Source organism: Prosopis cineraria, unplaced genomic scaffold, assembly GCF_029017545.1.
Source record: "Prosopis cineraria cultivar Desert tree isolate PC_DT_omini unplaced genomic scaffold, ASM2901754v1 PC13, whole genome shotgun sequence".
Taxonomy (NCBI): domain Eukaryota; kingdom Viridiplantae; phylum Streptophyta; class Magnoliopsida; order Fabales; family Fabaceae; genus Prosopis; species Prosopis cineraria.
Window position 1 is genome coordinate 34,761,286 of NW_026555344.1, and position 22,301 is coordinate 34,783,586.

Here is a 22,301-nt window from a genome sequence, read left to right on the forward strand (position 1 = left end):
TCTTTATTTCTAAAGCCCAACCAATAACGTTTTTACCTGAGTAGGAGTAAGATAAAATATTTATATTGTAATTTTAATAAAATGTTAGTTTGTAGTAATTTGGAAGTAAAATTGCGAGATCAGATTATATTTTAAGTGAAAAAGTTTAGATATTTGGGAACTATCATTCAACATGATGGGAAAATTGAAGAGGATATTATACATAAGATACAAGTTGGATGATTTAATTGAAAAAAGGTTAAATAAGTTATTTACAATCATAAGGTACTTAATAAACTTAAAGAAAATTTTTATCAAACTATTATAAGACCAATTATATTATATGGCAGTGAATATTGGGCTTTAAAGAAACAATAATAGCATAAAATTAGAGCAGTAGAGATGAGAATGTTAAGATGGATGTACAAATATATATGTAAAGATAAAATTTAAAATGAGCACATACGTGAAAAAAGTAGGTCTAGTACCTAGGGAGGGGAAAATGATAAAAAATTATTTAAGATAGTTTAGACATATATAAAGAAGACTGTGAGAGACACTGGTAAGGAGAGTGGAACAGATAATTTCGAACTTTGTTAAAAAGGATAGAGGAAGGCTAAATAGAACTTTTTTAAAAGTTGTTGACTGATATTTCTTATTTAACAACATTTCTAAAAACTTGGTATATAATAGATCATAATAGCATTATACAAATCTGTATAATCGATTTCATTTAGTAGGATAAAACTTATTGTCATTCTTCCAAAGCCCAGCCCAACTTAATTTATCTCTTGTAGCCCAAATTTCAAAGCCCATCCTCTGAGAAAAACATAAATACTCACTCCACCTTTATTTATTAGTCACATTCTAAAAAATTATCTTAATCTTTAGTGATAGTCATTCTCTCTTGATGCATGCATGCTTTGATACGCAATTCCCAAAAACACCCTCTTACTGAATCTAAAAAAAGCATAACATTTCAATTTTCAAAAAACTCTTCATAATTCCTACTTATCAAATCACTCTATTTAAATTTAGAGGCAAAAATGGGAAGTAGTTTAATTTTAAGACAACTTTGTTACTCTAACAAACTAGTCATGATTTTGATAAATTAATTAAAAGTTATTTATATATAGGATTTGAGAGATTACTTTGTAGTGCCTATAGTTGTTACCCCATATATATGTGTGTATAGCATCATTCATGTTTCACAAATCAGACGCTCAAAATTCATAGCAAATCACATAGTTTATCAATCATGAATAATTCTACTCATTCTTTATATTTATATATAAAAGAATTACCCTGGAGAACAACTATCACTCTATCAGAAATAATGGATTTGTCCATGTGTTCACACTGCTCAAGAAAGGATTCCATTTATTCCACCTTGCTCGTATTCTCTTATTTTAAGCACAAAAGCATATAGCATGGTTTGACTACTACATGCACAAATATATATATATATATATATATATATTTTGGTCTCCTTTCTTCATCCAATTTACCATATGATCTATGCAAATATTACTATCCTTCACATAAAGCAGACAATGCGGGGCCATCAAACTATTGGTGATAAGTATTATTTATAGACTTCTTTAACTAACTGTAAAAAAAAAAATAATAATAAAATCAGTAGCATAATCTCTTGATGAAACTGGAGATCATGATTGCTCTTGCTGCCGTGAACAGAGCCTCCTAATAAGAAATATTTATCACTATCACAATATCTTTCTTTATATCTACTCAAAAAGAATCAATAACTGATGAAAAAGCTTCATTGTATCAGAAATGAGCATATATATCTATATCTATATATATATATATATATATTTACTTGTTATGATCAGATGAATGCACAATAATTCTGTGAAGCAAATGGAGTGAAATCTCTAGTTCAGTGGAGGTTTTTTCTGCCATGCTTGCTTACATGGTGAAACAATCCAATGCTCTTGAGGGCTTTAGAGATTTTGACCAGACTTGGCTTTCTCATTCCCAAGTTCACCTTCCCTGCTGAGAATTTCAGTGCCTGCAAGCAGCAATACTTACTCTCCATACCCTTTTCTTTCTCTTCTTTTTCTTCTTCTTTCTCATCTTCATCACCATCTTCTTCATCATTACCATCTTCTTCACTTTTTGTGCTTTCTTCTGCTTTATCATGTTCTCTGTCTTCATAAGTTTCCCAAAGCAAATCCATTGCTTCACTGCTACTACTTCCATTATCCACATTGTTTCTCTCCTCATAAAGCTTGAAAGCCAATGTCCTTCTCCATTTCTTCTCTTTTCTCATTGATCCATAGCTGCTGCTTCTATTGTAGTCCCAGAATCTCTCAGGAGTCCCAAAGTATTCTTCTTCTTCTTCTTCTTCACCGTTTGCAGAACTGTCTTTAGCATCAATTTTGCAATTATTATTACACGTAACTTTGGATCCACTTCTCAGTGCCACTTTTTCTTCTTTGCTTTCTTCTGCTTTATTGGAGTTTGTGTCCAGTGGCTTGACTTCCTTGTCTCTCTTTTGACAAAACATGCCGTCTGGCTTTGAGTTTTTTTCAACCTTGTCAACATCGTCTTCTACCCCAGCTGATTTTTCTTCTAAATTAACAGTTGGATCTTCCACTAGACCCACATGAAATCTTCCTTCTTCACCAGAACAGTCAGATTCTGAGAATTTTTCCTCAGGAACTTCATTGTTCTCTTCCGCAAATGGCCTAGAAGCTTCCATCTTACCGTTATCTTTCTCAAATGGGTTTTCTTCATCAAAACTAACATTTGGCTCTTTTTCAAGTGGACCCACATGATTTCTTGATTCTCTTCCATCATCATCACCTGAAAGCCCAGATTTTGAGTAATTTTCTTCAAGAACTTCATTGCATTGCTTTTCACAGATCAGGTTCTCTTCTACAATTGGACTAGCAGATACAAACTTACCATCATCATCATCATCATCTTCCCCAAATGGGTTTTCATCAAAACTACCATTTGGCTTTTTTCCCATTGGACCCACATGAGCTCTTGATTCTCTTCCGCCATCATGACCTGGAAACACGGATTCTGAACAATTTCCGCCAAGAACTTCAAAGACTGGTGCTCGGAACACATCAAGATATGCTTGAAACTCTTCAAAGCACCTAATTCCCTCACCATTTTCATCATTCTTCGAGGAAATTTTTTGAACTAGAGATTCAACAACTGAGAGAAGAAAAGCCAATTTGGAGTCAGAACTTGAAGAATCATCATTGTCATGAGCAAGGTTGGGAGGTAAGAGAGCGAGAAGGAAGAGAGTGGTAGAGAAGAGAGGAGAGAATGAACAGAAGAGCCTGACGAGGTAAGGTGAGAGAAAGATGAAGAAAAATACATTGAATAAATGAGACATAAGAGAAAAAGACTGAATCTTTCTGCACTTGCAAGAGTGTGAGAGAGAGAACTGAGACATTGTTTTTCTTTTGAAGAGAGTCATACCAGTAACAATGGTGATTGAGGGAAAACAAAAGGAAGTGTGAGAAAATCTGTGTAATTTGAGAGGATTGCGTTGGAGAGAGAGACGAAGATTGAAGAGAGAGCGGCGTGAAAAGAGGATAGACAAAAACTGGCAAAGGGCATATCTTTCTACCTTTGACTGATCTCATTTTTCCGCAACCAGAATCTTTCTATATATTTATTATCTAGCTCTTCACTCGCCGTTCATGATTTTATCATATTTTCTCTTATTGTTATTGACCCAAATTTTCTAAAACTAATATTTAAGAATTTTATAACTATCGTTTTTATAAAATTAAGAATATCATAGATAATTTTAAAAATGGTTCAGGACACTTCTAAAATTATTGTTAATAATTTTTTTAAATTGCAGGTGTAGAATATTTTTGCAGCACTGGAAAGATTAAAATTTTAATTTTAATATTGGTCATAAATATTTTATTTTTTTTATCAATTCTGAATTTTCGAAAGTAAAATTTTATAGTCACGTTTTTGCAGCACTAGTTTTTGTTTTTGTTCTCCTTTGTAAAACATAGATATCTCGAAATGAATTCTAGAAAATCTTTTTTTCATTATAAAAATGATTTACGAACTTTTTAACATTTTTAAAAAATTACATATTTTCAAATTTTATAAAATTATATAAAAATATTTTGAAAACTCTCATAAAATAAATTTGTGTATTATATTTTATAATGAATTTTTTATTATATTTTATAATTAATTTTGAAAATTAAAATTTAAACTTATAAAATGAAAAGTATTTATAATTTATGTGAAATATTGTAGCATTGAATTTAATTGATATCTAAAATATTTTATTATTGGAAAACATATTTCACTTTGATAAGTAATACTCCATCCGTTTTTATATATAAAAAAAAACTTATATTACACAATTTTAAAAAAATTGATTACTCATAATAATTATGTTTACAAATGAAATAATTGAACTAAAATGCTCTCTATTAATCAATATAAATATGTATTAATAATATTTTATTAATGTAAATTATGATGGATGATTTAGAAAATGTGTAATAAATGTTTATTGAAATAGATAATTTTATTTATGTAAAAAATAAATAAAAAATAATAATTTTTTTTATAAATAAAAATGGAGGAATATAAATCAAGAATTCCTAATGAACATTAGTTTTATACTTATGGCGGCAAAAGTTATTCCAACTGTATTGATTGTATTTTTGTAAATAAATCGTTCTCATTTAATATTTACTATTCAGAATGAAATTTAATTAGGAAAAACTATATTTAAATTTCATTCAATACAATTAATTACTCTCAGGTTATAGTGAGACTTTAAAGTAATTCTTTTAAGTAATTATTTGTGAAATTTATGTACAATGTTTTTATTTTGTCCTAGTCATTTAGTATATATTATTATCAATTAATTCATATTCAAACATTGCTTTTTTTTTAATACAAATATTCAAACATTGCTTTAGGTAGAGATATCTTAGAATGATTTTTTATATATGAAAATCTCAAAATCTGATTTAGGAAGGATAAATCCATGGGAAGTAACGCACAAGGACCGCTGAAAAATATGAAAAAAATCAGACCAATAGTTTAAACAACAAAGATTGATCTTCTTAGTTTGTATTCGGCACATAACATATAAGGTCATGGGATTTTTTAACTATCAATGTGAAAATTTTGTTGCTGAATGATGTGTAAATATTTATGAAGGTGTTTTTTGAACTTTTAGATATATTTTAATTTTGATGAGTCTTCAAAACTAACTCACCTAAACTTTTAAGGGTAAAAAAGACCATGAGTTTATGAACTAACATAGAAAAACCAATGTTTAAATAAAAACATAACTAATGTTGTTAAAAAAATAAAAAACATAAATAAGTAAAAGGTAAATGAGTAAATTATCTTTTAAATTTTTAGTCCAATAGTACTATAAACTCTAAAATTATCTATTATGTAAATTATTTTTTTAATTTTTAAAAATGGTGTAATATGACTTTTATTATTAATAAAAATTAACTTTGACCATTAATTAATTAGAAAGTAATAAAAAAGGATTCAAAAATTACAGAAAAAATACAAAAAAACTCAAAAAATACAAACAAGGACCCAAAAAATTCAAGAAAAAAAAAAAAAATTGGTTCTTTTTTAATAATTTTTAATGTCTTTTTATGTTTTTTTAATAAATTAATAGTTAAAATTAACTTTTGTTAAAGCAGGAGCCATATTGCATCATTTTTAAAGGTTGAGAAAATAATTTTCACAATAAACAAATTCAAAATCTATAATGCCATTGAATTTAAAGTTTAAAAAATAATTTACTCATTTATCGATAATTAAAATGCCCTTATCTAATGTTCAAAGCTTATTTGCAGATCTTAGAAGTTAAAATGTAAATTACAAAAAAGTTAGATGTAAATAAATTATGAAAATTTTGAAATCATGAAAGTTTCATTATAAATATCAGAAGTTTAAATTTTATTTTAAATTTTAAGAATTATAACTAAATTTTTGTAATTTACAATTAAGCACCCGAGATTTACATTTGAGCTCATGAAATTTACAAAACTTTCACAATTTTACAACATATTCTCAACTAAAATTTTGAAATGTATAATCTGGCTTTTAAAATTTACAATCGAGCTTTCCAGGATTGCGGTTGAATTATGTGGCTAATAGTGTAGGGGCATTTCATCTATTTACTTACATTTTTTTTTTAACCTTAGTCCTTTTCTACCATTTCACAAATTAATGATATTTTAATGTTATTTTTTATTTATGAGGTCCTTCTGTTCATAAATTTTTTTTTTAGATTTCACACAAGGAAATTAATTATTGTAAGGTCCATTGACAACTGAACTAAACTGCATCATTCAATACAGTTTAGTTCAGTTGTCAATGGACCTTGCAGTAATTAATTTCCTTGCGTGTGACTTTAATATCATTCTCTCTTTTGTTTATGAGATAAAAAATGTTAATATAATAATGTACAACTTCTGAAGTTTGGGAGAGTTGTTTATTAAGTTTTAAATATGGAGGAATTTATTTATTTCTTTTATCAAGTTTGAATCTTTATATGTGAATTTTATGGAGGACCTTTTTTGGTCATGTAATTTTAATATTGTTATAGACTGTAATTTTAAGTTTTTTCCTCTAAAGTATAGATATCTCGAAATGAATTCTACGGGACCCTTGGAATTACATAATCTTATATATTAATTGATGGTTCATTCAAGATAGTAATAATTAAAAAAAAAAAAAGGATACAGTGTCACTTGAAACTTCAAAGTTTAAATACTTTATTTAGGCCAAAAAAAGTTTAAATGCATTATCACAATTGAACAGTTGAGTACATAAACATGTTTAGGAATTATTATGAATCAATCAATCAAATAAAAATAAAACAATTTTTCTTCAAGAACAAAAGATCTTATCACTTGAGAAATTCTTCCACAAACCCACTACCCCACATTATTTGTATACAGTAAAAATATTATGTCACGTGGCTATATATATAAATTAATTTTTCCATTGATGATGATAAATAGAAAAATGCAAAAAAATAAATAAATAAAGAGACACACTATTTAAAAAAATAAAATCATTAAAAATAATTCCACATAAATTTATTTAATTTAACTAGTATAATTTTATTAAATAAATATATGGATAAGTTCAACAGATATATTCTACTATCTCTGTTTAAAAATGTAAGGCATTTTTAACCGAATCTCACCCTCCCAATAAAGTAGTTATAAATTTTTAAACCAACCCTTTTTTTTATATTTAACCCTATAATAAATATAAAGTCATTATTAATAAGGACACTTAAAAAAATAATAATTACACTTTAAAAAATTAAAAATATTTTTATATTTTTTAATATTTAACTCTTAAAAAATATCCTAACGGAGGGAATACCACATTGTTACTGTTTTTAACTTTGGAAAATAATAAATTTTCACATGTTTATATTATAATACAAATAGAAGATTGAAGATAAAGTTCACATGGCCAGTGTCGCTTCAACCTCCAACCTAAGAAAATGACAGCCTCTTGACTCCTTCTCACGAGAGAACAAAACATTTTAAAGGACAAATTTCCAGAAAACGTCAAATCACGGCTAAAAAAAAAAAAAGAGCACTAATTTTATTATTTAGGGCATGAAAATTATTAAAGATGAAGACCCGCCAAGGCACAAGCTCAGTCGATTCAGATTAATTGAATTGAGCGGAACATGCGTGCAAAATGACCACATTTTTGTCTCAAACTAAATTCAACATTGATTCTAACTCATTTTTTCCGGCTAATGTTAAATTTTAGGAGAATTTTAACAAAACCTCTTAATCACACTTATTTAAATTTAAAACTCTTAAATTTTTAAAATCACCGTTGTAATGTGGAAGTATTGATTTTATGTTAAATTTTTGAAAAAATGACAAAATTCTCCCTCATCTAAATTAATATCAACACTATCTTATTTCACTTGTTAAGTTACTTATAAAATATTGCTAATTGTTTTACTTAACTTATTTTTATTTTAAGTGTTTAAATTATTTTAAGATAACTTTTTAATTCATACATTATATATTATTCATTTATTTTATTTATTAACAGACTATTATTCATTACCTTATTTCAATTTATCTTTAAATTTTTACTTGATTTCATTCAAAAGAAATCAATAAATAAAGTGTAACAATTAACAATATTCCATTTGTAAATGAATAAATAAAATACAATTAATAAATAAAATAAAATAATTTTAATATTAATTTAAGTAACGAACAATTTTGATTCTTTTTATTAAAAATTTAACATTAAATCAATACTTTTAAATTGCAATGAAATTTCAAAGATTTAAAGGTTTTAAATTTAAATAAGTGTGGTCAAAAAGTTTTTATTAAAATTTTAGTCTTACAGTTCAACACCACATGCACCCCACAAGAACGCAAAGCAATAAAAACCTTCTTGGCCACACTTTTTTAAATTTTAGTCTTGCTACACACTTCAACAATGAGAATTTTAGTCTTGCAGTTCAACACCAAATGCACCCCAGTCCACAAGTACGCATAGCTATAAAAACAAATTCTAGACGAGACTTCATCGCAGGTGACTAGCAGTGCACAAAAAACATGTTCACGAATTCAAGACAAACCATAATGTCAAAACATTAAAACCTTAGATCGCCACCATATGTTGCATCTAGATCAAAACCAGGAAATTTCAACTTTTTCCGCGGCATCCATACAACCACCTAAAACATTCTTCCATTCTCTTTCTAAATGCAGGTGAAGCTGTTTCATTCTGTCATAACAGGTTTGTTCTCATTGGCTTTGGGTCTCTGTTCTTTTGGCTTCTGCTCTTCCACTTTCCTGAGATACAAAACAAAAAAATTAACACATCTCCAAAATTCGATTCAATACCTACTAACCATCTCATCACAATTCCCATTCACCAATTACAAACATAATTTAATGAGTCAAACATTTTGGAAAGTATTAGTGATCATAATAGAATTTAACTCACTGTAATCAAATACTAACCAGTGTGCAGTTCAAAGGTCAAGTTTCAATTATCGTTATGCACAAAGTGGAAGAGAGATGATACAAATATAATACAACAACAACAACAACAAGAGGCAGCCTTATCCCACTAGGCAAGGTCGGTTACATTAATTATATGATACCGTTGTGCTCTATCATTTATTAAGCTTTTAAAAATATTATTAATCAAGAAATCTCAACCAATAACTTCCAAAAACGTTCTCTTTGGCATTCTTATACCTCTTTTAACAGAGCTCAAAGTTATCTATTCTACTTTCCTCATAGGCGCCTCCTGCGGCTTTCTTTATACATGTCCAATCCACCTCAAATAATTTTCTATCATTTTTTTTTCAATAGGTGTAACGCCCACTTTTTCTTGGATGCATTCATTTCTGAGTTAGATGATATAAATATAATAGTGATGTCATTTAGTCATAGAAATTTCCATCTCATGAACCCTTTGACTATTAAGTCATCACAAGAAATCGGAGATAAGTCCAGTGATAAATCTAATAAAACTAATATAACACAGAAATTATCTATCAAATACACAATCTAATCAAACCAATAAAAGTCCCATTTGCAATATTATTGTAATGTTAGTTGAATGCAACAAGATAAACCCAAGTTTCATTATTCATTGAATTCAACGATCCTTTTGCAAATTTATAAACTGTCAGAAACCACTTCCCTCCTCCACCCAAAGAATGAACAGCTGAATGACCACAGGAAAGAAAGATTCTACTTCTTATGATATACCACATAAGCAACCATGGAAGGAAAAGTAGTTTGTAATAAATCAATGTTAAGTTGAATTGGTGAGCGCAAGAAGTCTACAGACTGCTGAGTAGAGCACCACGAATAACCACAAAACAACAGATTCAAGTTTAACTGCTACAACCATTCAGACTAGCTTGCATCATGCCATGACAGTATGAGACCTTTAATACTAAACCAACACGCAAACTGATCACCCAATGAGGTTAAAGTTCCAAATGATCATTTCACTGACTGCTACCATACTACCATAGCAGCAGCCTGCATAAGGGCGGAAATAGAGGTAGGCCCTTCCTTAGCATCCGGTAACCATACACGAAGGGGAAATTGGGCAGACTTAGCAACTGAACTGCTAAATAACAGGAAGGCGCACAAAGTAACTAATAAAAGATTAACCTCATTATTAGAAATCAAGTAATTGAATTTTTCAAACAAATCCCAAAATTCCAAACTACCTGTTATCCAATAAAGACCCAAAATTCCCAATAATAACCAAAAGTCCAAATGATCATTTCACTGTCTATAGGCTTACAACTCCAAACTCCTTTTTTCAGGCGAAACAAAGAAACCCATAATTATATGTTTAAACAGATTAATTTGAATGTTAAACTAGGTACATAGACATATCATGATTCCATTAATCACTCCCAATTTTCCCATTTCAATCAATGAAACTAACTGTTCTATTAAAACAACTTTTTCACGCTCCATCGACAGTTTTCAAGACAACAATCATAAATAATTTCCTCCTCAATCATGGTTAATTTTTCATAATAAAACAAGTTACCAACCAACAGTCAAAGCCCACTGCGCCACCATCTGTTAAATTTTTCACAAGCCTCAGCTCACAAAAAAGCAAATACCAACCGCACTAAATTTCATAGAAAATAAGCCTCTCCCACGACATATTCCTTCCATTGAAGCACATCACATAAATATACGTATATACCCCTCTTTAACAGCAGACATCCATTTTAAGAGCTATCTAAACACACTCGTAGAAGAATATGACATTGCTATTCAACCAAAACATCCAGCACACCTGCTTCTATCCAAATTTAGAAGATAGAAGGAGCCCTATAAGTGACAGAGAGCGAAACTGGACATAAGCGCGAATCTGCTAGTGTCTCCAATAAGATATATTCTTTCACCAAGCGGTCAGAGCACATATGATATCTAGGGGGGAAAAATCACGCACTTCATGCATTAAACGGATACGCAAATCCTAATTAGCCATTGCTTGAACAGTACCTTAACTTAAACCATAGTTTCAACGAGAAAAAGAGAAGACAACAAACCTCTTGTCGGATGAGCCTCCCTTCTGACTTAGGAAGGATCGGAAAAGAGGAGAGTTAACGTCGTAGATCATTGTCGCTCCGATGATATTCTGTCAACAGACACTTCAAACTTAACCCTAATTCTTCCCCTGCGTCACCGAGTTTCTGCAATTTATTGTCCAGAACTCAACGGGGCGGATTTATATTTGAGAGCCGCGAGCGGGTCATCTTTCCGGGTCATTTCGAGCATGATCGGGTTAACAGATTCCAGAACCGGGTTTTAAAGCCTAATTGGGCGGGTTTTATTCCTCGGACAACATGAAATTACGTGCGGGAAAAATCGCAAAGATAATGAAAGTTTTAGGGCGTGTTTGTTTGTATTGCAGTTTTTTTAAAAAAATATTTTGTAATACAGGTTTTAAAATTATTTTTTTTTAAAAAATAAAATTCAGCTAATAATGATTAGTGGTGGTTATTTATAATAATAATTGATCAAAGTGATTATAATTTTCAATAACAAATGTATTGTAAGAAAAATAAAACAAAAATAGTTTTAAGATGTTTTTATTTTCTTATTTTTTTTAAAAAATAAAAATAGGTTTTAAAAAAATTAAAATCAAAATATTTATCTAAATGAGTTTTTTTAATTTTTTGTTTTAAGAAATATTTTTAAAAATAGAAGCCAAACAGCCCTTAATTTCTTTTCGTTTACCAATTCAAATTTATTTTTTATTAGTTTGGTTCCTTAAATTTTTATATTTACTATAGTAGTTCTTTAAGTTTTTAAACTCTCAAATTAATCAGTAAAGTATATTGATAATTTTATATAAATATATAACCAAACAAAAATCAATTAGCCCTCAAATTAATTTAATTTTTATCAATCTAGTCATTTACACTACATTTTATTTTTTTTAAAAAAATTGAGCTTATTTCCCATACCTAAATAATTACACCTTTTTTGTTAATTTAAATGACTGTCATCAATATTTTAATATCCACGCTAGCAATTAGCGTTACCGTCTCTTTAAATAATAATAATAATCAAATCAATAATTGATACAAATTTTAAGGACAAAAGTAATAAAAATTATACTTGAGAGATTAAATCAGTAATTGAAGCAAACTTAATAAACTAAAAGTTTGATTATCTCTTTTTTCTTAGAATAGGGAAGTAGTTATTGACAAAAGAAAGTAAAATTTTAGTGAGCTCTCTTAACCTAACATGATCTCAATCAACTCCCAAAACTCTAAAATTTCACAGTACATTTGAAGAATTAAAATACAATTTAAAAGATAACTCAAATAAGATAACTCAAATAATCTTACTATTTTTGGTGAAGTTAAACACATAAATAATTTGTTTAAAGAAAATAAATTGATATATGAATAATGAACAACTAACATTGGTAGAATATAAATTGCAAATTCATAATAATGTTTTATTATTAATAAAAGTTGTAGATTTCACTCACATCAGTTATTTATTTTTTCTATATGAGTTATTTTCGTGTCTAGTTTTACTAAAGACAGTAATATTATTTGAGTTATCTCTTTAATTTCATTTCATCCTCCTAAATGTGCAATGAAATTTTGAGAGTTTTGGAGGATTAACTGAAATTATATTGGATCAAAGGGGATGAATGGAATTTTCCCTAAAAAAAGAGCAGTAAAATACTCACCAGTATTCCATGTTATGAAAAAGAGAAAGCAAATGTATACTATATCCGTTCAAAATTACAAGGCTATTTAAATTGAATTATATCTTAATGAGTCAGTTAATTATTTTTAAAATTACATACATCTTCTATGTTTACTCTTTATTTAATATGTTACCTTGATTAGAAGATTTTATTACTTACATTCTTAATTAAAAATATTAATTATATTTTAAAAGATTAAAAAATTTATATTTTTAAGGTGATAGTTTGAAAAAAAATATTTATAATATTCAAGGCGTGGAGCAATTAATATATGAAATTTTAATAGATTTTGAGTGGATTGCTTGGCTTCAAGGTATTTGATTGAATATTCAGAATCTTTCTTGGCCAGACCGACCGATGGATGGGCACTAGCAATTGACGAGCCACCCCAAATCCAATCCCAATTTGCTTGTCTCGGCGAAGCACTGAAAAGTCATAACGTAACTCACACACCTAACTCCACCGGTATTTGTGGCCCATCACAAGGGCAGAATCGTCATTTCACAATGTATGTACACACCAACTCAACTTAACACTGCGACGTTGGTTTTTCACCTTTTCAACCACACCACCACCCTTTTCCTCTTTTATTTTTTTTTATTTTTTAAAAACACCACACACCCGCACACTCACAATAACAGCAACACAAAAGGTGGTGGATCATTGATGCATGAGGCACAGCATCACACAACATGACACACGGTACATAATATCCCATACCCTTACTACCGCGTACCGCCACCTTCTTCCCAAAATTTTAACCCCATTTGCCTCCGCCACAGATTTATCGTCACCCCATCTTTCAGGTACGGACAATGAACACTTTTAGTCTTCTTCCTCTTCTTGTTGTTTTAGCCTCTTGGCTTTCATCAAGGTCCATCCTTTTTGTTCTTCTTTTGTTTTTATGTCTGGTGGTGGGTTTTCTTGTCACCGGCGTTCTGCGTTGACGGCTTTGAAAGTTAATTACTCTCTTTCTCTTCTTGGCTTTTGTGGGTGTTTCTTCGATTTTGTCTTGCGGCTTTTGCGAATGCGGGTATTTGGTTTGTGTTCTGGGTCTGTTAGCCATTGGCAAGAAAAAGGTGGTAGGTTGATGGGGTTGACTTTGACCCAAGCAAAGAGATTTGGAGTTCTGACGAGGAGGAATTTCAGTGCCTGAATTTTGTTCTCAATTTCTGCAATTCCATTTTAGATTCCGGGTCTGTTATGGTTTCAGTCTGCAATTTACAGTATCAATTTTTTTTTTTCCGTTTTTCAAAACTTCCATGGAAGAGAGCTTATCGTCGCGAGCTTTAAAGGGTTGATTATACTTTTGGCTGTGATCAAATTAGTGGTGATTGTTCATTTCGTATCATGCTGATGTTTGCCTTCAATTTGTTGGTCTCTTTATGCCCTGTGTTTGTGTTCAAGGTGGCCCCAAGAATGAAGGCATTATCTTTTAATTACTTTTCCTCTGCTTCATATATGTCAAAACAAGACCAATTTTCTGTTATACCATGTATGTGAATCTCTTTGTCAATGTTTTAATGATCTCCTTCTTTATTATTTGTGACTTCTGATAGTGATCTTCTTATTCTGGTACTGGAACTAGGAAAAGGCCATTATATCTTGATGTATAAGTAGATCCTTTAAACATACCTTCGGTTGTTACTCTTTTTTAGGGAATATTTTGTTAACTGCGATGTCAAATTTTTTCTTTATGGTTCTTATTTGATGTTTTCTCTGTCTCAGGCTGTGTGTTATTGTTATAGCTACTCTGTTTCTTCTATGTGACGACAAGGTTATTATCATAGGAAGATTGTGAGTTAACCATCTTGCTTTGATGACTTACTAAGAAGATTGGAACTAACCATGGTAAGCTTGAGAAGGCGCAGACTTTTGGGGCTATGCTCAGGTACATGATATAAACATTTTATATATCATAAACTCCTCTGAGAGAAAGGAGAAAAACCATGCTTTTGATGATCGTATCTTAAAATTCAGTTGATAATTAGATCAATACAATTGGATATTTGTAGGGAACAGTTCCTTTGTTACTCCACTTCCGCTATATTGTGAGAACCTCCCTGCTTCTCAAGATTCAGCTCAGCATGCTAAACCTAAGATTGCCCAATCTGACAATGGAATTGAAAGCATCCTACATGGTGTAGGAACTCAATTGCTAAAAGTAAGTTGGTGTGATCTTCTTTGTTTGAGTGTAGGGTCAATCTTTATATGATATGCTGTTTGGGTGAGCTATGTATCATTAATACGTAATTTGATTTCATCTACACCATTTTCTTCTTTTCCTTTGAAATTATTTGAAATAGGATGATAGAACTCGCAGGCTCTGTGTATCATTTTGAGAATTTTGGCTGTTCTATTGTGATTAGGCCTGATAATGAACGTTCTCCTCTAGATGATTTTTCAATTTCTATCTCCAACTATGCCTTATAGGTTAATTGGCTGGACAAACTTGGTTTCTCCAGTCCAAGCTGTTCAAATTTTATCCCTTAACAGTTCTTAAAAATAGGTAAAAAGATGAATGGTGAAATTTCACTAAGCAGGTAGTATAAGAAACATAATGTCATAGACATCAATATGTGCATATTAGACAAGCCAGATCATAAGTGCGCAGGTGTTTTTCTGATCTATCATTCTTTTAAGATGTAGAGTGCTTGTATCCTCATTTTTGGTTCTATAAGAAATCTCCTTGTGCTTACCATTTGTTTTGATTTGAAAGGCAAAAATGACTATTTTTATTTTTAAAATTGAGATGAAGGTCCTAAATTCTTAGCCCATCAATCTTGTCATATGCAGATTAATTAAACTAGCATTTACAGATTTCATGAAAACTTGCATTAACTATTAATTAGTCTTCAAAAGTTATGTTCTTGATATATTTTGGAACTTTTCATATCCTATTTTTGGGAACTTAGACTAAACTCTGTTTGATTTTTCCAGCAGAATCCCATACTGAAAGAAGAACCAGCTTCCTCAAATGTATCTGGTTCTAGCTCGTCAAAGGAGCAGTCCAGTCAACAGTTTGTTGGTTTGTTGTTTAAGTGGCTCATTTTTTTTCCTTCAGCTGGTTATATCAGATTTAGTGTATGATAACTTAGCTGATTTAACTTATCTTCTTGAAGGCAGTATTTTATTTTTATGTTTCCATTTAATGTATTCCATTGATAGTAAATTCATGATCTTCAATTCCATAACATTAATTTGTTGGAAACAGTTGCATGCCAATGAGAAATAGTCGGTTTTGATTTAGAGTGGAATAGTCCTTTTTGAGTGACGTCATGAATGAATAATTCTGTGCAAGTCAGCCTATCTGATTAATTGTTGGAAGTTGTGTCAAACATAATTGATCATTGGGAAATGTTATCCATTTTCCTTTTATATTCATGCTCGTTCTGTGCTAAGATTAACCTGCAAGGCCAAGATCAATACAAAACTGTGGGGATTGACAGTGCCTCAAGAAGGTGCTTTGGTGCTAGTCAGTCTTCAAGGAATATGGTCAAGATTAAAAATCAGGACAGTACATAGTAAGCATATGTTTGTTTGCTGGGTGAATCAGGAAGTCTAATTCTTTCTTTCTTGAGGCATTTCCACTGTGAACACTTTTACTCTCCGGATGTTTCTTGAAATGGACCTTCTCTGGATGGGAATCATGGCATAAATAATGCTGTAGCAAGATTCTTTCATTAGTTAGCTCTCTATTGTCTAGCATGGCTTTATTTCTTGTTGATTTGACTCATGAGACAATTAGTCACCTGCTTCACTAGGAATCTTAAATAACATCCGAAGAAGAGCTTATGATGTTCTTGAAAATAGGGGATGTATTTTGACCGGTTGCATGCTAGGTAATCATCTGAAAAGAAATTGTACTACAATTTTTCCAGATGTATAATATATTTTTCTATTTTACATCATCCTCCAAAAGCTAACTCTTTCCAAAGTTATTTTGCTAAATAAACTGCCTTCTGCATGATTTTTTTTTTTATTCATTCACCTGCCTTGTATCTCCCAAAGATATCATGAGTTCCCCTAAAGATGTCATTTTAAATTGAGTTTACCTCAATAAATTAGTCTAGGAATACAACATAAAAAATAGAGAGCACCATATTTAATATCCTATCCATATGAAGATAAAAATGGTTGTTAGCTCCTGGAGTAGCACGTTAAATGACTATGAATGGCCTCTTAAAACTTGCCTAATGAGCTGGTTTCTCGCTGTTTGTTCACATTTGGGTCTGATTATTTATGTTCAACTGGAGCCTATCTAATTTTACATTATTGCTGGCAGATGCATTTAAATTTTCTACAACCTGTTTAGACAAATGGTCTGAAGAGTAAGCTTAATCAACTGTGTTTTGGCTAGACATGAATAGATGTGTCTTCGATCTATTATCTAACCAATCTCATTTTGATCCTTTAAACATGATTGAGCATTATTAATGCAATAAGTATACCGATTGCATTGAAAAATCATTGTTTTGTTTTGGAGATATGAGTTTAAAGAAAACTCTTAATAATGAGAGTCAACAAGGTTCTCCCTGAATGCCCTTTATTGCACACTATGAATGTTTCCATTACCAATCCAAGTGCTTCATGACATGCTGGCACGTGACCTAGGATTTTGTGTTCTCTATATCTCTTACAAGGCATCATGTTGCACAAAACGACGCAAATGATTTGGTGGATAGAAAATGATTCCTTCTTACTTTCAGTGCATCATTGATAAATTGTCAGAGAGCAACAGAATAGAGAAACTTAGAATGATAATCTTGTTTCATTGTTAGCAGATCTGGGTTCAAAAGTCACTTTTTGGTTTTACTTGCCATGTTCTCATTTTTGGAGTAATGTTGTTTGGTGATTTTCCTTTTTGTTTTTCGTGACATTTTTCTCTGGCCCTTTTTAGTGACTTTTGATTTTGACATTATTAATTTTTCCCCCTGGCACTTTGCAGGGCCTCCTATCAAACGCAGAAAGCCACATAGGAGAAAGCATATGCATAGTCAAGAATCCTGTGTAATGAGAGGTGTCTATTTTAAAAATATGAAGTGGCAGGCAGCAATCAAAGTGGACAAGAAACAGATCCATCTCGGAACTGTTAATTCTCAAGAAGAGGCTGCTCGCCTATATGACAGGTATTACTTCAAATAGTGCATTATTATTAACTATGGCTGTCTCTTAAGGTCGCTTTTGAAGGCTTTGTTTGGAAATGTAGCGGCTTTTGTTTCTAGTCCTGTTTGACAGCAAAAGTCATAAATGGATCTTCAGTAATCCTTGATTTTTACTGTTTCTTCTAATGCTTTTTAAAAGCCAAGGTTGCTTTTAAGATATCCTGAGTGCTGCTTTTCAGCTCTTCTGGCTGTCAATAATACAAGATACCTAAAAGCGCTTCATTTGCATTAATGCTGACATTATTCTTTCCTTGTTTAAATTTGTGTTTTTTTGGGCAATTTTTATATTTGGTAATATTACAACACCTTTCAACAAGAAATTAATGTGATTCTTAACCTCTTTCAGTGCATTCTTTTCTCTGAACATGAACAAATATTTAAATATCATTTCATACCAGCTTACAGCTATTACACAGTAGCTTTTGGAAAGCTACAGCATTTTCAAACGTGAGTCATAGTGAGAACATGCATTTCAGCTATTTGATACCATGCTGCCAACAGATTGATGTTCTTACTGATTAACTTCTAGATGAAAAACATTTTGGTTCCCAGCTAAAGGAAATTCAGAATTCACTTGTAATGTAATTTTGAGGTTACTGCCTTTCTTAGTTGAAAGCCTCCTCTGAACTGTATCATTTTGCATAACTCTTGTTCATTAATCTAGAACTTGCTGCCGGGAAAGGCAAATTAACATGTGAAAATTGCACATTGAAAATTGGAGGGGAATTTCAAAAAATCAGTTCAAATTTTTCAACTCATGAAAAATCCAACAACTATTAAGGTGATTTAACTAACAACCATTGATATGGAAAGTGAATGTGAACAATTAGATTACTGGACATAGAACATGATAAAAATCTCCTTGGATGAATGGATGAAAGCCTCCTCTGAGCTGTATCATTCCATTCTTTAAATTCTTACATAAAAGCATACATGAGTAGATGGCTAACTTTGGACAAGTAAAAATGGTATTGGATTGAGGAGGTGGAAGATTTAATGATTTCTGTGTTTGAAGATATGATGTCGTTCCATCCCTATAGTTGGCCTTACTTAGCAGGATAAGGCTGTTTGTTGCTATTGTTGTTGAAGATATGGCACAAATAATTGGGCTTGTAAATAAGGTTGCTATACCATTGAAACTGCAGTTCAGGCTGTTTATAGTTAACAGATTTGATAACTGATGAACTTCAGGCAGATGTATGGAGATATAAATTTCAGACAAATATTATGGAGTTTGGATTGCATATATTTCGATCTCCTCCTATTGTCTTGTTCAAGCCACTCCTCAAAAACTCTAGTGAAGTTTATCTTCCTAAATTTGTTATTTAACTAGTTTCCAAAACCAATGCAAATTTTCTTTTAATTCTGCTAAAATTATGTATGTTTCCCCTCTAATTTTCAAACCTAAACATATCTTTCCTAAAAGTGTATATTACACAAACTTGTCGCAAGTTTTCTTGATTTTACACCAATTTCCTCTATATTTTCAAAATATACTCAAATTTTCTCTCAAACAGAAAGGAGGTATGTGTAATTCTTAATGAAAACTCTGGATAGCTTTCTGAAATTTATTTTTTGTTTTACAAATATGTCTATACAGTTTAAAAGTAGAGGCGAGGTTCATGCAATGTACTCTAAATCTAAAATATAGGGTGCTAAATATGTCATACGTTGGAGACTCTCAAATATATTACATATTGACTATATGAAGGAGGCGTCAGTGAGAATAATTGAGTTGAAGATCTTTAACTCTGAAGAGAGGTAGAGAAAGGCCAAGAAGTATATATAACTTGAGGAAGTTATCAAACAAGGCCTATGAACGGATGATATATATAAAGACTTAGTTACTGTTAGAATATAATAGTGTCGTACAATTCATATAACCAATCTCACTTAGTGAAAGAAGACTTGTATCTACTATATGATGTTAGCCATGAATACTTATGCTTAAAATATTGTGTTAGGACTAAATTTAATTGGGTTAGCCTCCTTGTGGTTTGACACCTAGAATGCTCTGAGTAATTTATTACTGCTATGTCGTATGCTAGTGGGAGCGATTAAGTTTTTAAAGTGGGACAAAACTTGCCGTTGTATCTACTATATGATGTTAGCTGTGAATACTTATGCTTATATCTCCTCACTTCTCAGGGCTGCTTTCATGTGTGGGAGGGAGCCCAATTTTGAGCTTTCAGAAAAAGAGAAGCAAGAACTGAGTAAATTGCAATGGGATGAATTCTTGGCATTCACTCGGCAATCAATTACCAGTAAAAGTACTCTTTCTCTTTCAACCTACTTACACACACACACACACACACACACACACACACAAATCTCCTATTTCTTCAAGTATTTACTAGTGTTCCATGAAATAACTTTTCAGAACACAAGAGAAGACTTGGCTCCAGACAGTGCAGTGAGTCAGAGCCACCTCAATTGCACGACGGGGACGGTCAGCAAGGTGTTGATGCCACGTCAGCTTCTGAAGATGCAGATCACGAAGCGTCAGACTCATGAAACGTGATAGTTCTAACTGTTCAGTTCTAGGTGAGAGCTCCATTTTTATTGTAAAGAAGGGCTGTATCATGCCAGACCTTGATATATATTTCATTATCTCAAGGTAAGTAGATTATTATTCTTATTATTATTATAGCTTAACCCAATAAAGAGTTTGATTTCTCATGATGATGATAAATCATCCCCAGTCCATTGAACTAATTTAGAGCTATTTGTTTCTTGCATTTCTGCAAGTTAAGAAGCTTTCTCAGCTTGAAGTTTTGTCAATGTACCATACGGTACATGAACAATTGAACATATAGCTTTGAAGTAAAATTTTCTCAGCCATATTTGCAATATTCTTACAGAAAAAATTCTTGGGTCTATACCTTAGCAACTCATGATATGTACAAAGAGCCACTAAAATATGGTCTCACATGGGATGAACATGGCAACAGGTTAAGAGGATTTAGAAAAATTCTTGGGTCTATACCTTGGCCTTGCACTCTTGAAATGTACAAAGAGCTACTAAATGTGGTCTTACATGGGATGAACTTGGCAACTGTTAAGAGGATTCACCAAATATCTTGGATTTTATCCCAACATTGCAGTTGAGCTGTTGGGTATCCCCAAAGGGCTCAATATTTGTTGGAGAGAGAAATATCACGGAGTTATCATTTATGTTGATTCTATTGACGCTTTCATGCTTATTCAAAATGAATTTTCTTAGACCTAGCCATTCTACAATTCTCTCAAAGATTTTTTGATGTGTGGTTGGGTTGTGACATTCGAACATTTATTCAGAGAAGCTAACAAATGTATAGAATAACTTGCTCACCAAAACACCTCAGAGTAACTTGGATACCAAGGTTTTTGACGATCCATCTCCATGGTGTAGATATCTTTTGAGCTTTGATATGACTCACGGCTTATTTGGTGAATTATCTTTAAGCTTAATCGTGCATTCATTGTTGGATAATGGGAAAATAATGATAAATGATGCTTTATTTTAAAAGTAAGCTCAAATTTAAACATGAATCTCATTTAGTTGAGTAAACTGGGTGTTCCATGTGCAAACCTTTTGTTCTCATTTTCTTTACAAGCAAGCACCGGTGCAATATTTCAACAAATGAAACATTTTGAAATATGTAGATATGGTTTGAAAAATGTGTAATAAAGTTCATATTAAGTTGCATTATTCATTCACTAGAAAATGCGTCTTGTTTAATCAATGGCTTATGGTGATGGCTCTAAAAAATACTTTTGGCTACCACTGGCCACGTGTTATGTGTATTTTTAATAAATGTTTAAATTTGTTGTGATGTAAATGTTCAACGTTATTCAATAATTAACTAGCAAAATCTTTCTTGCGCGATGCTTTGTGGCTTTAATAAATAAACTCACTCTTGAGAATATATAATATATAATGAACAACAATTACGTAAATAATTAAAAACAAGAAGCCTTTGCTTTTTTCTAATTCTTATTATAAAGTATCTCTAATTACTTTACGGGAAGCAAGGAGAGGTGATTAAGTCATTAATTTTATTTAAAAATAAAATAAAATTTTAATTTTGTCCTTATTTAAATAAAAACTTTTTAAATTTTCATTATATTCGTTTTCATAATTAATAAATTTAAATAGAGGTATGGGTTCCTTTGGCCAAAAAAAAAAAAAACAAACAAAACAAAACAAAAAGCATGGGTTCCTTGCGTTATCCAGTATTTTACACACTTCCCTATGGTCATTGGGCTGAGGTTTCCATTGAAGGGTAGCATAATTGATTTTACCGCTCTTTATTTTTCTTTCCTTAGCCAACAATTTAGCCAATAATAAAGGATATTATATGTAATTTATAAAACATATAACCTATTTTTTAATAT

The 22,301-nt window shown here is 31.0% G+C and overlaps 3 protein-coding genes across 6 annotated transcripts; 1 reads left to right on the forward strand and 2 right to left on the reverse strand.

Moving 5' to 3' along the window:
* Positions 1-1,592: 1,592 nt before the first annotated feature.
* On the reverse strand, positions 1,593-3,581 carry LOC129291506 (uncharacterized). The gene has a single exon (XM_054928900.1). The coding sequence runs from the start codon at positions 3,437-3,439 to the stop codon at positions 1,880-1,882; it is 1,560 nt and encodes a 519-aa protein (XP_054784875.1). The 5' UTR covers positions 3,440-3,581; the 3' UTR covers positions 1,593-1,879.
* A 4,884-nt stretch (positions 3,582-8,465) lies between these two features.
* LOC129290601 (wound-induced basic protein) lies at positions 8,466-11,239 on the reverse strand. The gene is made up of 2 exons (XM_054927423.1): positions 11,078-11,239; positions 8,466-8,831 (listed from the first exon to the last, which is right to left on the reverse strand). The coding sequence occupies exons 1-2, from the start codon at positions 11,146-11,148 to the stop codon at positions 8,759-8,761; spliced, it is 144 nt and encodes a 47-aa protein (XP_054783398.1). The 5' UTR covers positions 11,149-11,239; the 3' UTR covers positions 8,466-8,758.
* Positions 11,240-13,408: 2,169 nt separating this feature from the next.
* LOC129291403 (ethylene-responsive transcription factor-like protein At4g13040) lies at positions 13,409-20,761 on the forward strand. 4 transcript variants are annotated; one of them, XM_054928721.1, is made up of 7 exons: positions 13,409-13,565; positions 14,488-14,650; positions 14,775-14,923; positions 15,700-15,787; positions 17,708-17,888; positions 20,073-20,188; positions 20,305-20,761. In XM_054928721.1, the coding sequence occupies exons 2-7, from the start codon at positions 14,608-14,610 to the stop codon at positions 20,436-20,438; spliced, it is 711 nt and encodes a 236-aa protein (XP_054784696.1). In that variant the 5' UTR covers positions 13,409-13,565; positions 14,488-14,607; the 3' UTR covers positions 20,439-20,761. The 4 variants fall into 4 exon arrangements, with proteins under 4 accessions (XP_054784696.1, XP_054784692.1, XP_054784695.1 ...); XM_054928717.1 differs by having other exon boundaries at positions 13,410-13,565; positions 20,073-20,194; XM_054928720.1 differs by having other exon boundaries at positions 13,410-13,565; positions 15,703-15,787; positions 20,073-20,194.
* The last annotated feature ends 1,540 nt before the right edge of the window (positions 20,762-22,301 follow it).

Coding starts and splice junctions, on each gene's coding strand:
- LOC129291403 (XM_054928717.1), top strand. CDS start 14,608: ATGGTAAGCTTGAGAAGGCGCAGACTTTTGGGGCTATGCTCAG. Junction 14,924..15,699: donor TAGGAACTCAATTGCTAAAA/GTAAGTTGGTGT, acceptor TGATTTTTCCAG/CAGAATCCCATACTGAAAGA. Junction 15,788..17,707: donor GTCCAGTCAACAGTTTGTTG/GTTTGTTGTTTA, acceptor GGCACTTTGCAG/GGCCTCCTATCAAACGCAGA.
- LOC129290601 (XM_054927423.1), bottom strand. CDS start 11,148: ATGATCTACGACGTTAACTCTCCTCTTTTCCGATCCTTCCTAAGTCAG. Junction 8,832..11,077: donor GGAGGCTCATCCGACAAGAG/GTTTGTTGTCTT, acceptor TTTGTATCTCAG/GAAAGTGGAAGAGCAGAAGC.
- LOC129291506 (XM_054928900.1), bottom strand. CDS start 3,439: ATGACTCTCTTCAAAAGAAAAACAATGTCTCAGTTCTCTCTCTCACAC.